Source organism: Octodon degus, unplaced genomic scaffold (genome assembly GCF_000260255.1).
Source record: "Octodon degus isolate 3935 unplaced genomic scaffold, OctDeg1.0 scaffold00271, whole genome shotgun sequence".
Taxonomy (NCBI): domain Eukaryota; kingdom Metazoa; phylum Chordata; class Mammalia; order Rodentia; family Octodontidae; genus Octodon; species Octodon degus.
The window spans coordinates 1,801,317-1,817,767 of record NW_004524847.1 but is presented as its reverse complement, the minus strand read 5'-3'; the positions used below and the strand labels follow the sequence as shown (position 1 = coordinate 1,817,767).

General features: G+C 48.9%; 1 protein-coding gene across 1 annotated transcript in view; it reads right to left on the bottom strand.

Moving 5' to 3' along the window:
- Window positions 1–364: 364 nt before the first annotated feature.
- Cdh13 (cadherin 13) overlaps window positions 365–16,451 on the bottom strand; it is a 1,069,859-nt gene continuing 1,053,772 nt past the window's right edge. The window contains exons 12-14 of the mRNA XM_004646558.2: window positions 9,155–9,388; window positions 6,442–6,660; window positions 365–436 (exon numbers count right to left, since the gene is read on the bottom strand). Of these exons, the coding sequence (XP_004646615.1) occupies window positions 429–436; window positions 6,442–6,660; window positions 9,155–9,388 (461 nt within the window). The 3' untranslated portion in view covers window positions 365–428. The remainder of the gene's footprint in view (window positions 437–6,441; window positions 6,661–9,154; window positions 9,389–16,451) is intronic.

The window sequence follows — 16,451 nt, the reverse complement described above, 5'->3', positions numbered from 1 at the left end:
GTATAGTCTTGCTCTATAAATACCGTGTATATACACATTCAGATACTTATACATGTACAAATACGAGCCCACAGACACAGCTGGATGGATGTGCGCGGCCCTGGCTAGCAACATGTCAACACATCAGGAAAGTAGTCATTGCGCCTGCTCTCAGAAGGTCAAGTTATATGTCATGATCTTTAAACATTCGGCAAAAATTCGGAGGGTTCCATTAATCAAAGGAGGAAAGAAGATGTTCTCAAAACGGCGGAGTACAGACTAAGTGAAATTGCAAAGAAAATGAAAATCGGAACATTTGAGGCCTAGTTGTGAAGTTCAATAGCTGTAAACGGCAGTCTTCAGATTTGGATAGGTCTTTTTTTTTTTTTTCTTCTTTTTTTCCCGTTGCTATGGAAACTTGGGAGTCAAGCTTCAGATGTCAGGAGTTCTCACAGACCTGAATGGAGAAGGCTCAGAGTTAGGTCAGGAATATCAGAACTTGATTCAAAACATTTTAGCTAAACCTCAGATGAATGCCTGACAAAGCGTAAGAAATGCTCCCCCTCCCCCCACTGGCGTGATGCCCGGAGACAGAATGAGCATCCTGCTGTTTTATGTCCTAAGAAGCTGGACTTGGGGCTGAGGCTGCAGCTCAGTGGTAGAGTGTGCACCGCCCTGGGCTCCAGCTCCCTCACCAAAAGGCGAGCCTTCTCTGAACATGCTAATGATGACTACAGACGCCAGACATCTCCTCTGAGACCAGGAGCAGCTATCAGAGTTGCTACAAACGAGCCTTATGTCATGTACATTAGTGCAGAAGTGCTAAGGGATGCACAAGCTGATTCTCTAGCTCAGAGACTGATGGATGACTGAGATGTATGTATCACATAGCCCAAGAGACACATTAGTGATTCTTCCACCAAGGGATGTTAGTTTCCTTTTGCTGCTTTTTGTAGCAAATGGCCACAAATATAGTGGCTTGAAACAAAACATATCTATTCTCTTACAGGAGTGCAGTCACCGGTCTCAAGTGAATCATAGCTGAGGGGCCAAGAGTCCGAGCAGATCTGTGTTCCCCCAGCAGCTCCAGGAGAGTCTACTTCCTTTGCTTGCTCAGCTGCCGAGGCCACCTGCACTCCTTGGACTGGGATCCCTTCCTCCCCCTTGAATGACAGCGATGCTGCCTCTTCCGTCTTCCCACCTTCGAACTTAATCACACTTGCACAGTCTCTTTTCCTGGGTAAGGTGACATGTTCGTGGTTCCAGGGGTCAGGACGTCTTTGGGAGCCAGCAATCATCCAGCCACAGGTGGGAGGCGCCGTGCTCCTGAGAGGACACAAGGCATCTGTTGGGGAGGACTGTAGTCTAGGAGACCAGGTTGCTCTGGTGGCAAAGTCAGAATGACATCAGTGTAGGATGATTTCAGAGACCCGCATTCCATTCCCTGTGCAGGCCGACGGGAGGGCAGCCCAGGGTGAGCCCTGCTACCTGCTCCACTCAGGTGACGCAGCCGGCGTGGAGTTAGGCCGGGGAGGAGCTTTGTCTTCCTAGAATGTCCCGATCCAGTTTAAAATGAAGTTTTGTTTTGCTCTGGGGATTGACCTCCAGGTCTCCTGCATGCTAGGCAAGTGTTCTACCACTGAGCTATACCCACACTCCCATTTTAAGTTTTATTTTGAGGCAGGGTCTCCTAAAGTTGGCCCGGTTGGCCTCAAACTTTGGATCCTGTCGCCTCAGCCTCCCAGGTAGCTGGGATTCCAGGTGTGCACCACTGCGCTCGAAACAGCAAGTTTTGCTCCCTGCTCCCTGCACAGCACAAGGAGTATCTGTACAGTTCTCACGAAGAGGAGTGGTGTGTGCCAGCCCAGGCGTGGATCCCACCTTCTGCAGAACCTCTCTCTCCAGCATGGCGGTTGTCAACTCCTCACTCTTGGGCTTTGGTGAGGGACAACCTAGTGCCACCAGGAGGCAGGCGAAAGAGGGACTCATGGGTCCTGCTCAGCTGGCCTTCGTCAGTCCTGGCAGGGCTGAGCCAGTTGAGCTGGCATCCAGCAGTGCTCACCCACAGGGCAGGCGGTGTGCCACTCGGCGCCCTGTGCCCTGAGGCCATGCTTTCCATGTCACAGTCAACTGGCAAGATAGTCGTAAACATCGGGGGATTGCTGAAGGACTTTGTTTCAGAAGTCCTCTTAGGTTCGGTAAGTGGTCTTTTTATTTTTTGAATGTGAAAGGCCACTTACGCTCAGGGTGCTGTGATGCTTTATACATCTCCATCTCTTGGTCCGTGCTTCCAGGACCTGGGCCGTGCTAGGGAGCAGTGCAAGGAGCCCTGGCATCTGCAGCAGTGACATCTGCGGCTGGATGACCTCTGTGCGTGGGAGGACACCCAGCCACATCCCTGGCTGCCGTCCACTAGATGCCACTGGTAGCCCCCTGTCTGTCATGATAATGGAAAATATTTCTAGATGTTTCCAACTGTCCCTCAGTAGGCAATGGGTTAAAAAATTGGACTGGACAAAAGCCACTGAACAAGTCTCTATCCCTTTGTTTTTGAATTAGAGTCTCCGATTCCCGTTTTAAGTCAATTTAAGCTACAATGTAAATGATCCTCCTCCTGGGGCTGCCGGGGTGATTCATGAGGTGGTCTATGTAATTTATGTAAAGCCGTGAGCTCGGATGTGTGTGGCTCTCAGAAATCCCTCCAGGGTCAGCTCTCAACGTCCACACAGTCATACTGCGTTAGGGGCCACAGCTGTTCCACAAAGCAGACTCCGGGCCATCCTCGGCAAGAAGACAGCCCGTGCTGCTTTGGGTCCCTCCCCACAATGCAGAGGAATACACAATAAGGAAGAACCAAATACTGGCACACTCCAGGGAACTCTAGAAAGGGCAAAAGCTCCACAGACGAAGCAGACCAGTGTGGGGCTTGGGAGTGCATGGGGACCAGGAGCTTGGGGGCTCTCTGCATTGGGGTGCGGCTGCACAACGCACGCAGTCGCCAAACCCCATCCCATGGTGCACTTACACTGGCCGGTCTCACTGTATGCAAGTGATACCTTTATAAATAAAAGAAAAATACTTTAGTGGCTGTCTCTGACTCATCTCGGTGGCCTCTTTAAATTCTAGTGATGGAGATTGCTCTTTAGTAACCCCTCCCCCAAAAGAGACATTAAATTTTCTTCTTGTTACAATGGTTTGCTTGATCTTCTTTTGCTATTCTTGCTCTTTCTGTTTAGTTAAGCCTAAAGCGTTGGTCAGAAAAGTCTTCTTAAGGCTTGCCTGCGTTGAACTGTGCAGAGCTGGGCTGGTGAACTAGAGATGCGATTTGATACGGCACGGTTAGTTGCACTGGGTGGGCACTGAGGGAAGAGTCATGCAACCCCTTCATGCCGCCAGGATGCCACTTACACAGTAGAACTGACAGTGACAATAATTCCATTTCCATTTTTTATTACTCTCAATGCCATTGGTTTTATTTCCTTTATTTTTAGATGTCAAAGAAGGATGGGAAGATCCTGCAGTTCAATTCTCAGTTGCAATAAAGCCATCTCCAGTGCCACCATGAATGCCAGTTTCATCATTTGTTTCCACAAGGAGGTGGTCTAAGGGGCTGGGGAGATGGCTCAGTGGAAAAAACGCTTCATTGGCAAGTGCAAGGGCCTGAGTTCAATCCCTGGTTCCGGTGAAAGCCATCTTCCCTGCGTACTCACCTGGGGAGTTTTCTGAGTACCAGTTTTCTCATCTCTAAAGTGGGATCAAATCACAGACCAGTATAGAAGAAAGCCACAAGCACCAGGGTGTTTGGCACGAATGCTAGTCCTTGGAGATGAATATTATCCGAGGGGAGGAGAAGCCCTTTCTTTACTTTCTGCAATGTATGGTGGGATCTGCTCTTACAACCACTTACGTTCTACAGAGAATGCTTTGCAGGAAGGGCTGGCCAGACTTTCCTGTGGAGGGACAGATGGTAAATATGTTCAACTTTGCAGGCCAGACAGTATCTGCTCCAAGTGCCCACCTCTGCCATCGTAGCAGCACCAGACAGCATGTTGGGGAATGGACATCGCTGTGTTCCCATAAAGCTTTATTTATAAAATGGGTTGTGGACCAGATTCAGCCTGCGGGATGAGGTTTGCAGGCCCTGCTTCAAAGAAACATCAAACAGGTCATGCCACCTTACTTCCCTGACCCCAAAAGGCTTTCAAAGACTCTGACTGAGTTGGAATTCGAGCTTCAGGGCTTTCAGAAAACACGTCCATCCCTAAATCCTGCCAAATTTAGGGTTAACACTGTCTCCAACACTTTCCAGTTGTGAAGTTAATAACTTCCTATTTTATACAGTTTTGCACTCCATAAGCTTCTCAAATGCCTTTTTGGAAGGCTGATGCCACAGCAATCCACGCTGCCAGGGTAGCTTCATCCGTTGCAATGGATGGTGGGCCTGCAGGCCCTGCCGGACCTGAGGTTTCCGAGCACCAGCTGCATTAAGTGTCTTCATGTCCATCTTCTTAAATTCTCCTTCCTGCTCCCTTTTCCCACCAAACAGGAAGTGGTGGGAGCCGGCAAGTGTCCAGGGTGCAGAGCAGACCGGGGGCTGCTATGAGGGTGTCTGGGAGCCTCTGTTCTAGGACAGACCACTGACTAGGGTGCTCTCCACTGTCCAGCACCTTAGAGTCACCCAGTATGCCCTTAGGATGGACGCATGCCTGGGCCGCACCTCCAGCAATGGGGTTTCCACAAGAGCAGGGCCCAGGTGCAGGATATGTATTGGAAAGTCCCCCTGGTGGGCTCCTGTGCACTACAGCTGAGACCCATGCTGGTCTCTGCAGTTGGTGCATCCGGGTGACCTGTGGCTATGGTGATGGCCCAGTAAATGAGCCAGGGCAGCCAGCGCGGGAAGCTTCTGCTCACAGGGGAACTGTCTGGGCCCTAGGACCCCAGGGCCAAGAATCTATCAGTATCAGATATGAGGTGATGCTGGAAACTCAGCATCACTCTGGACCATTCCTGCTCTTTCATAACCCTGTGTCCCTGTCCTGGAAGCCTGGCCACTTCCTGCCTTGTGTCTCTGCCCTTGGATGGCAGTGCCTCCTACATTACCAGAGATGAGCCTCTTGGCTGAGGGGTGGCCCCCTCAGTTCTCACGCAGGCATGGAGCTGGGAACCAAGGCTAGCAAACACAGAGGGGCTGTGATGGGAGTGGGTGCAGGGCCTCAGGTTGGTTGGGATCCACCCGGCTTTGTGGCTTGAGGGTGCTGGTGAAGGCGTGGTTGGCAGAGCAGTTTGGGTGGAGAGCAGGTTGGGCAGGGTGGTGACTTGTTCTCCTGGGATAGTGAGACACAGCTGGGCTTCCATTTCTTAGTTCCCTGCACAGGTGTCTGGTCCACGCAGTGCGCTTTGTACACAGAGGGGACCCGATGTTGAAGTATGTGGTTCCAGTTGGCCTGCTGACTACTGGATAAAATGCCTTTGCCCTCTCTTTCTGCCAATTTTTAACTCCTGAATTTAAAATTAAAGCAAGGATTTCTCAAAATGCAAATAGCAAGGCCCCACAGTCCTTTGGATGGCAAGAACTAACATTGCTGAGGTTAACATTGGACTATTATTGCAAACAGGGAGAACATCAGAGAAGTGCTTACTCATCTTATGCTTACATTTGTATCGCTCAGTGTAATAACTCATTTACTTAAATGCTTCATTATAACAGCACTACTAGTGAAAAAGTATGACTTATACATTTATCTCTCTCATTGTTTTGGTAAGGTATTCAGGGTTGGCCCCAGGGTCTTCCATTGAGCTGCACCCCCAACTTATTAAAGCAAAATTAAGAAAAAAAGTAACATATAGTCTTGCTACAGCATTAAGTTTCCCAGCCTGGGGTCAGATTTATGATCCTCCTGCCTCAGCCTCCCGGAGTGCTGGGATTACAGGCCGGTGTTGCCATGCCTGACTAAATCTGTGATTTCTAAACCTAGAAAGGTTTAATAGCTACTTTAACCTTGTAAAAGATTATTCTGCACAGTGAAGAAAGAAATAGCCTTGTGGTGGACCAGGTCACCAGTCTGGGCACATTTTTTTTCCTTTTTGGTGGAACCGGGGATTGAACTCAGACCCTTGCACTTGCCAGGCAAGCGCTTATTCCACTGAGCCATCTCCCCATCCCCTTGGGCACATTTTGAATTAAGTGGGGGGGGGGGGCTTGGGTAGGATTCGGCCCGCCCTGGGTTTGCCGGAGAGCAGAGTGCCTTGGCACAGTTCGGCCAGCAGGGGGCCCCCAGGGTGCCTTCAAGCATTAGCGGGAGCACGTTTACGTAAGACTTTCTCCCGCGCAAGCATAAACAGTACAGGGGAATGATTCCCGAGGGAGCAATTCCTGGGAACGCTGTATAGGAAATAGAGTGGGTCTCTGACGGCGGCGACGTGCACGCGACGCCGTCCCCGTGCGGGGTCGGGCCAACTCACACACTAAGCTGAGGAGTGAGAGCAGCAGGAGCGAGGCGAGGCGGCTGCGCAGGGCGCCCGCGGCGTTGCAGTCCACTCTGGAGTTCTTGCAGGAGCACACCTGCACCCTGAGGTCCGTGACGTTCGTCATGGGCGGCTTCCCTGAATCTGTCACCATGATGGGCAGGTTGTAGTTGGCTTTGTTCAGGTTCTGCAGAAGGCTCACCAGCGCGTGTGTATCTGGAAGAAGACAAGGGGCCCATGAGGTGGGAGGGGGACAGGACCCCGCAGACCGCGAGGCCCAGCGACCAGAACGGCACAGCACGGGCGCCGCCTTTTAGTTCACAGTCAGGGGACGGTTAGAATCTAAATTAATGAACGTCAAGTAAAAATACCAGTTCAGTTCCTGGGTGGCAGAAGCCACATTTCAGATGCCCAGTGCCACCCACAGCTGGTGCCACCTGTGTGGAGCAGGGCAGCGGCAGGGTGTTTCCACCAGGGCATGTCTGTCCTGTGGCTCTGCTCCGTTAGAGTCAAACTCCCGGGGGCCCACTGTCGTGGAAGTCATCACGTGCTGAGGGCTCCTCCAAACTTACTCTACCTACGAAGAGGGTGTCTCACGCTGGGGAGCGATGTGAAAGTCGTCAGCCCTGCTGCGTGGGGCAGACCCCAGTGCTTGTCGTGCCCACGAGACTTGTAAATGGTGTTTTGCTCAATCGCTAACCCACAGCCCCGGATTGGGGGAGAATTCAGGGCACGGAGGGCGGGGCTTAAGCTTCCCCCAGTTCCCCTAGGCCCACGTGCAGTGGGGCCATCTGTTACCCTGGCCACCCGGTGGTACACAGAAGTGCCCCTCTCCCGTCCTTGGTCTTGGGGCAGGCTGCTTTCAGCCACTCAGAAGGCTGGGGATTTTTTTTTTTTTTGAGATAAAGTATCACGACAAAGTTCACGCTGGCCTCAAACTCTCAGTGCAGTCCAGCCCAGGCTGGCCATGAACTCGTGAACCTCCTGCCTTAGCAGTTGGGGGCTGGCATTAATGGGCGTGGTTGGCAATGGCCTTTTAAAAAGCTTCTTTCTGAGGAAAAGATAGGCACAGCAGAGAGAATTTAGAAGTCATGTATCTAACAAAATCAGGAGGGAGACTGAGTCTGGGGACATGGAAACACAACCGGGGGGGCACTTCCTCACTGGGGTGACCAGTGCAGTGGCTGCCCTGGGCGGTGCAGACTAACTCAAGGGGCAATTCCTGCCTCCCCTCCTCCAGGACTTGGAGGGGGCGGTGTTGAGTGCTCACATCTTCTAGCTGTAGAAACCAAAGAGGAAAACACGGACCCCTTGGCCCAGGGAAGAGCTGCTGTAATTAAAGATATTGGCGTAGAGTTTATTCTTCAGAAAGAAAATAGACAAGCAGAACTGATCATAAGAAAGGTACTTAGCAGATCTGAGCTAGGCCTGTAACAATAGATATGAGATTCCTTGATAGAAAGTTTTATGCACAATTGTGTAAGACTTATTCAAGACAGGATGAAAGGAGCCATCTGTGTCCCCCTCTGCCATCGTACCAGGGACGCAGCAGTGAAACTGACCAGGCGAGGAGCACGATAGAGTCACCACTGAAGATCAAGGGTGTGTAGTGGGCTTTTGTTATTGTTTTTGTGTTGCTTCATTTTGCTCTTCTAAATGAGAGGTGAACTTAGGAAGAAAGCGAAGAGCTACTGTGGATGTAGGAATGCTTCAGAGTTCCTCAGGTGGAGAATGGGAATTTGGGGTCAAATTTTGAAATCCACTTGCCTATGTGGAAAGACTGGGAGAGACACACTGTTTGGCAGCTTTCATAAACGATGCCAGGTGTGGTGGCACACATCTATAATACCCGCACTCTGGGAGGTTGAGGCCGGAGGATAGCAAGTTTGAGCTGAGCCTAGGCAACTTAGGGACTTAGGCCCTGTCTGAAAAAAAATATAATAAAAAGGGCTGGGGATATCGCTTCGTGTGAAGGTTCTGGGTTTGATTCTCAGTACTGGGTGGACATAGGAAGAACAACGGCACAGTCTTCAGTGAAAGCCAAGGTCATCAGAGAGATGAGGTTAAGCTTGGGGAGGCCTGCAATGTACGTGGAAGACTGGCACTGCCGTTGCCCACACATCCCGTGCTTCTGTTTCTCATGAAGGTGAGTAAACCACAGAGGAGTTCTCCAAGGTTATGGCAAAAGCCCAAACAGATACAATTCTCTGTCTCGGAGACAGGAGACAGCAGAGCCAGAGACCCATGGGGAGAAGCAGCGAGACTGGCTTTCACAGGCTGAAGGCTGAGCTGGTTGGCCAATGTTCCAAGCAAGCCAGGAACAAAGAGAGAACCTGAGGAGCTTAATTAAAATGAAGAGTGAAGAGAAAGGACAAAGAATCACCACCTTGTGACTGGCTGCTCCAGGGTGGCAGAAACGCAGAGACTACATATGCATCAGGAGAATACTGAGGCTAAGCATAGGGCATCAGGTATACTGCACAGAGGGCATCGTGGAGGTGGGCATGTACAGCTTGCACTTAAAAGAAACTGATATTCAGTATTTGTACAGACTGTGTTCACTTGCCGGCAGGGGAGCTGTCAGTAGTCTACACTGTATATGACCTAAGGTAGATGGGAACACGTGGGCGAGTGGGAGAGAAAGCGGGCTGGGAAAGAGAAATGGAGTTCAAAGTGGAGAAGAAGGGGAGGCTGTCAGACCCCGGCTTACTGTTGATCTTGGTGATCTTCCAAACTTTGTCAGGGACGGTTTGTTTGTGAATTTCGAACTTGAAGGGATCCGTGTTTGGGTGCAGATCTTTGTCCGATGCCCCCACGATGACCACACTCAGGTTTTTGGCGTCATCGCAGACCTCGGCTACTGTGGGGTAGATGAAGGGAGCGTTGTCGTTCACATCTTCCAGGGTTATCAGCAAGGTGCCCGTGCCGGTGGCAGGAGGGCTGCCTGTGGGAGAGGGAAGACGCTAGGATGTGACCAGGGTAGCCGAAAGCGGCTCGGCAGGCAGCGGCTTCCGCAGCGCACGCTTAGCATGTCTTGGATGAGCTATTACCAACGGTTCCATTTGGCCTTACAACCTACATAATAGGAAAACAATTTTTTTTGACAGCCATTCCACCAAGGACTAATATCAAGAATGTAGAAAGCATTAAAAAAAAAGTTAGGTTCTCCCAATAAAAGACATAATCAGAAAATTTGCAACTGAAATGAATAGATACTTCTCAGAAGAAGTACGAATGGTCAATAAATACATTAAAATGCTTGTTATCACTGGGCGTCAGAGAAAGGCAAATTAGAACTCCAGCGAGACAACACCTTACCCCTGAATGGCTGTTATCAAAAAACCCCTAAAAATAACAAATGTGGGTGATGATGTGGGGAGAAGGGAAGTCTAGTGCATTGTTGGTGTGAATATAAACTAGTACAACCACTGTGGAAACCAGTGTGGAGAGTCCTCAGAAAATGAGAACTAGAAATATTCAAACCAGCTGTCTTCCTACTAGGTATCTTCCCCAAAGAGTTAAATCATCATACTATAGAAATACATGCACGCCCATGTTTATAGAAGCACAACTTAGGGCCGGCCTGATAGCTCAGCGGACTAAAGCGCGCCTGCTGAGGCAGAGCTCAGGGGCTGGGGTTCGATCCCTGGCATGCTGTGCCCGCCCCACCTGTGGGGCGAGCTGAGATGGTGATTGAGACTGCGCGTGGTGGCGCATGCCTGTAATCCCAGCAGTTGGAGGCTGCAAACAGGAGTCCAGTCTACATAGTGAGCCCCTGTACACCCTGTAGACCTGTAGACCTTGTCCTAAATACAGGAAAAAAGAAAAAGAGAAGCACAATTTATGATATCTATATGTTGCAAACAAAGCTCATGACCATCAACAGACCAAAGGACAAGGGAAATGTGGCATTTATACGCCATGGAGTGCTGCACTGCCATGCCAGAAGATAAACTTAAGGCGCTTGTAGGTGAGTGCATGCACCGCGAGAACATCATTTTAAGTGCAACGAGTCACACACACAAGCTCAAATATCCTGCGGTTTCTCTTATAAGATACACTATGTACAAACTGGCACATGTAAATATACACACACAAGCACCAAAATAGAAGACACATAAACAGGAAGCAGGAGAAGGCCAGCTACTTCCACAAATTACATGTGTTTAAACAACAGAATATATAATTGGGGGAAGCATTTGGCCTTACACTAAAAATTTATCTTAGTCCAGGGGTATGTTTGTTTTTTTTGTAAGAATTTTTTTGGCTTGCATCTTGTACTGAGTAACTACTTTGCAGATAATGTTACACATTATTAAGTGTAATAAGCTGTTGCTTTTCTCTTCTTATTTGGTTATAAAAATGTGTTATTCTTTCATCAAATAAAATACAAAAATATTAACAGTTTCAGTCAGGAGTAGCAATAGTAGATTACATTTTTGCATGAAGTTTAGTAGTTTATGAAGCATTTAAAAAATAGTGTACATGAGATTGTTAGCTGGCTTCTTCAGGCTTCGTCCTTGCCTTCTTGTACAAAGTCCTAGAGACTGAAGGGCGCTAAAGACGGAGGATGACAAGGGCAGCCTTTCTTGCTCATCACATTGAAACCTGCCTGCGAAGAGCTGGGATTCGGGATTGGCATCTGTGCGCTTGGGATGGTGGAGCTCCGGGGCGGGGCCAAGGCTCCTGCGGGCAGCTCAGCCTGAGGCGGGCATTACCCGAGGAGCCAGAGCTCTGACCCGGGTGGGGCTGCCTTCCTGGGTGTGGAGTGGGTCGGAGGCCCATGGGTGCGTGGGGTGGCCGAGCGTGCGAATGGACGATTCAGAAAGTGATGAGAAAAAAAGTCACCTGCGGGCCACAGGGGCAGGAGAAGCAATCGTGACATAATCTCTGGGCTTGATTTTTTAAAGCCCTTTTAGTTTAATATTTCTGTTAGTACCTGAAATGTTTTCCATTTTAGGAAACATTATTATTATTATTATTAATTTAGTACAGGGTCTACAGGGTCTCACTACACATAGATCGGACTCATAGTGAGCGTCCTGTTTTCAGCCTCCCAAGTGCTGGGATTATAGGTGAGCACCACATTGTCTCAGTGCGCCCGTGCTAGGCACGCTGGGCATCCAACCCTGGTCTTTGAATCTGCCGAAGCAGGCACTTTAGTCTGCTGACCTATCTGGCTGTCCCAAGGAAACATTATTTTTAAAAGCCTTTCTAATCCCTAATTTAATAATGTGTTTTACTTAAAGGCTGTTCAGAGCTGGCAACAGGGCTTAGTGGTAGAGTGCTTGCCTAGCACGCATGAGGTCCTGAGTTCAACTCCCAGCAAGAAAAATTAAAGTAAATAGAAAAGGATGTTTAATGTTAATAAAGCTCAAATTGATTTAAGTTTCCCGGTTTCATTTTGTGCCATCTGCTAATTAGAGGTTTGTTCTTGGACAAACTATTCATTGGTAGTTTCTAATTTTAATTTAGAAAAGTTAGAGCCAAATTTGTAGGGCACAAATTGTAGGTATGCACATTTGCCTTACTGCCCAAAACATGTGACACATCGCTGTAAAATTCTTGTACTATACAGATGGCCCCCATTGATGATGGCTCAACATTTTCAGCTGTATTACGGTGCCAATGTGTATCTGTACCAAAATTCTGCTTGTTGCTTTCAGTGCAGTACTTAAATTACACAAGATACTCAAAGCTTTATTATGTAATTGACTTTGTGTTAGAGGTTTTCACTCAACTACATACTAATGTTATTAACATTTTACAGGTAGAACAGGCTGAGCTATGATGGGTTAAGCTTGTTAAGTAAATCTTTTGATTATGATATTTTCAGCTTCTGATGAGTTTATTGGGTTATAACCCACCGCAAGTTGGAGAGAATCACACAGGAGCGTTACAGAGTTAGCCGAATGTATGGCTCCATTTTATTTTTCTTATTCCTACTTGCACTTACCCAGACTTTAGTTTATCTCTTATTTACTTATGTATTTTTGTCAAAGGTTGACAAATTCACCCATATAAAACCTGGATGGAGAAGAGATCATCTTTAATACTAAGTGAATTACCACATTTTGTTTGTTAGGTACTTCTCTAAAGTAAGAAAAAGATATTTGATGAAGGAAGGTGGAGAATTTAAGCAGTCAATATGAAGTATTCAGATTCTCATTTTAAAGATGAAATTGAAAACAATGAAATGATGCTTCCTTATCATACTACCTTGGCTGTGATGGAAATTAAAAAGAAATCAACAGCTAGTCTGGTACCATATTAGGACAAAGTGTGATCATCCAGCCCACCACAGCCGTTATGCTCACTCAGCTTGACTGGCTATGCCGGGCTGTAGGCCAGAGACAGCCTGACCCAGCTCGGGCTGACCACAGTTAGCTGCACACCCTGTGCTTCCTAGCCACAGACATATCCTGTTTGCTAACTTGTTTCAAGGAATTTCTGCCTGGCAACAAAAGATGACTGACACTATCCAATAAGAATTCACCACGCTTTCAAGCTTCTGTACTTCCTGCTTGCCAATCCCAGAGGGCCTGGGGTTGATGCTTTGGGAGCGACCTCCACCAGCCTGCCAGTGTGCCCCAGCGGGTTGCCTTCCTGCCCCTGGGTGCACAGCGTCTTCTACACAGTTCGGTACTGGGTTTCCAACATGCCCATGGAGGGAAACCAAGACTCACAGCTGAGATGGGTAGCAGTGAATGAATCATCTTTGGAGAAGCCCAGTGGTGCTGCAAGACCGATTCGCACCTCAGACCGTCAGCTCTCTGTCTATCACTTTCCCTTGGACATGTTCCTTGCATGTGGAGATCTGTATTCACAGGAAATCCCAGCACAGTAAGAGCACATACTTTCGATTCCCCCAGTGTCCACCAACAAAGGACTCAGATAAGCAGGTTAGTGAACTATCAAAATACTGCCTAAGTTTAGTGTCCTGAACAAATATAGTTTTGCAATGCTCCTATGACACTTCATTAAGGAGATACAGGATTTTCTTTTGTTAGTGTATGTTTGCAAAACATAATGATGTTCCTTCTGGAAATTAGTGCATGCATGTGACATATCCTGATCATTTTTGACTCCTGTACCCCTCTGTCCCTCACCTTCCTCCTCTCTCCTATCTCCTACTTACTTTTTGAGGTACCAAGTGGGTTTCCAGCTATCAAATAGCATGGGGCTTCCAAGAACAGTAGGCAATGAGAGAGCGTAGGTGTCAAGGGCAAGGCAAGGGTGAGCGAAGCAGCCACCAGCCCTTTCCACATTCAGACCTTTTCCTACTTACATGGACAGAATAGGCAGAGTGGACACGGTGGCCTGTGGGCAGCTGATGCCATACAACTGCAGCACAAATGAAGTTACATACCAAGGAGCCCCTCCACTCTGCTTCTGGGCAGTTTTATGGCCTGCAGCTGTGCCCTGACGGGGTGTGCAGGAAGCCCCAGAGCTCACAGAACCCCGGAGTGATGAGAAACAGGGAGGATCACATGGTGCCCTGCCAAGGCTCAGCTCTGCGGAGGCCCAAGCCCCCACTATGTGGCTCTCGGCCCACAGTATCCAGGTGCCGCTGTGGGGCTGGCTGCTCCTTCACAGCTGCACAGCGGAGGACAGTGCGGGGCTGAGGCTGAGAGGGCTAGTGGGGCCTGGGAGCCTTGCTGGTCGCGGCAAAGAGTCATGCTCCTTCTGGAGATTTCATAAAGCAACCTTGGGATTTTCAGGAAAGGGGTGTGACAATCTGATCTAACTCATTTCTGGAAAACACGAAATTGTATTGATAGGAAATGTAGATGTTGTTGGCAACGGATTAAGTGAGTCAGGGCATAGTGAGGTTAAACAGGAGGCAAAGGCCTGGCCTTGGAGATGAGATGCGTATGTGGGGCTGCCAGAGGAAAAGCAGAGGGTGGAGGGGGCCCAGGAGACTGGCTTTGACTGTGCTAAGGGCACCAAGTAGAAGCTTGCGGCTTAGCAGAAATGCCGGAGCTGAGTTCAAGGCTGCATAGCCATCTGGGTGGATGCATTGGAAACCCTTCTGGAAAGTTAGGCTCCTGAGGTGAAAGTGCAGGATACGTGAGGGGTGGAGCCTTACAAAACCTCAAACTTAAAGGATGGATGATTGTTTTGCAGAAGATGCAAGGGAGGTCAACTGCAAGGGGGAGAAGAGGATTCACGGTTAAATCTGCGTGGACCCTGTAGGATGGATGAGTAGCAAAAGAGCAAGGAGCCTTTGCAGGCACTGCTCCTGGGGTCCTCTCAGAGGAAGTTTCTGTTAATTGGGAAGAACTTGGCCTGAAGGAAGCCAAGCATGGAGCAGAGAGACTCTTATGCAGACCAGTGGAAATTTAAATGTTTGAACACTCTAAGACAGTTTCAGAATAAATATTCAGATAAACATCTGCTCACAGAGGACGCATATGTAATTAATCGTCAGAGGGATGGCTATTTCTAAAGTGGTACACCATCAACTTCTGTGAGAGCAAGAACTCCAAAGACATGCGTGATTACTTTGAAGTTGGTTTTTCACCGTCAGCTTTAGTCATTTGGCTAAATTTCTTTATTGAAAAATTATTTTTCTCTTTTTATTGAGCTAATTGAATAGCTCAGAAAAATCCATTATATATTTTTTTCACCCTGAATGTATTATGAAGTAGTCATTTGGTAGAATGGATGAGAAGGCATTACAAGCATTTGAAATACGGCCAGAAGAGCCGGCCCTCCGCGAACTTAATTACACCACTGTCTTCAGTTTCCCATGCGCTCTGCCCGGGCCAGCTGGTGCTGTCTTTTTCTGCAGTCAGTAGAATGAGCTCATTTTTTTGGGTGATGAGGTAAAGAAAGGCTGAATTCACCATCCTCTGGAGAGAACTGTTCCCTGTCCCTGTGGCCAGCAGGCAGAAAAGTCATATCCAAAATCCAGCTGCAGTTCCAAATGTATCTTCACAAAGATCCTGGGCTCCAAGAGTTTCTGGTAATGTTGGGGCTCCTGCACATTTTCTAGATATTCAGCCAAGTCCTTTACCCTTCTGTTCCCCCTTCTGTTACTAGCCCCTGTCCAGGGGATCCCTCTAGGACTAATTCTCAGAACCACAGCTTTCATGGGCTTTCTGTCTTGGTAGGAAAAAGCATCAACTGGGACAAACCGCTGGAGGGCAGTGCTTGGGAGAAAGGTGCTTCTGTCCTCAGAGGAAGCCCAGGGCTGTGTCTTATGCAGCCAGGACAAGGATCAGACGAAGCCCAAGCTGCAACCGGGGGGAGGGGAACTGGCGCCCGTCCTTAGAGTGCTGGGGCTGGAAGAGTCCCTGAGACGAGCGTTCTAGTCAGCGGGTCTTCACTAAGGCAGGGAGGTGGGTGTTGTGAGGGAAGACATCAGGGAGGACCAGCAGGCTGCGTCCTTCAGCTGCTCGGGCCTTTGCGTGGATGGGGTCGGCGATCGCCATGCGACCATGCGACTGGGATGTAAACAGACTGTGGTGCTTTGGATAGAAAATGTCCCCAAAGACTCAGGTGCTCATCGGTGGACTTCTGGAAGGTGATCTGACCATGGGAGGGTAAAGGTGACTGGCCCTCAGGAGGCGGGGTCTGGTCGGAAGAGGTGGGCGGCTGGGAGCGTGGCCGGGAGGCTCCAGGTCCCGCCTCTCAGCCCTGGCCTCCGCGGCTGCCAGCCTTGAGCAGCTCTCCTTGGCCACCTGTCTCTGCCACGAGGTCCTGCCTTGGAGCCAGCAAATGAGGGTCTGAAGTCTCTACGAACTGTGATCCCAAATACACTTTTCCTTTAAGTTGCCTTGTGTATCGGCACTGAGCATGCAACTGAGACAGAGATATTTTGGGGGGGGGAGGGTTTGCTTTTATTTTTCATTTTATTAGTACACGTGTACATGTTTTTCAGTTTATAATTGCCTCAGGGAGCGGTTAGGTGTATACACCCCTGGCTAGTTCCTTTACCCCTAGTTTACGTTAGTTGAGGTGATCAGAGTCCTGGGCGTAGAGGCTTTACTCTACCCAGTCCC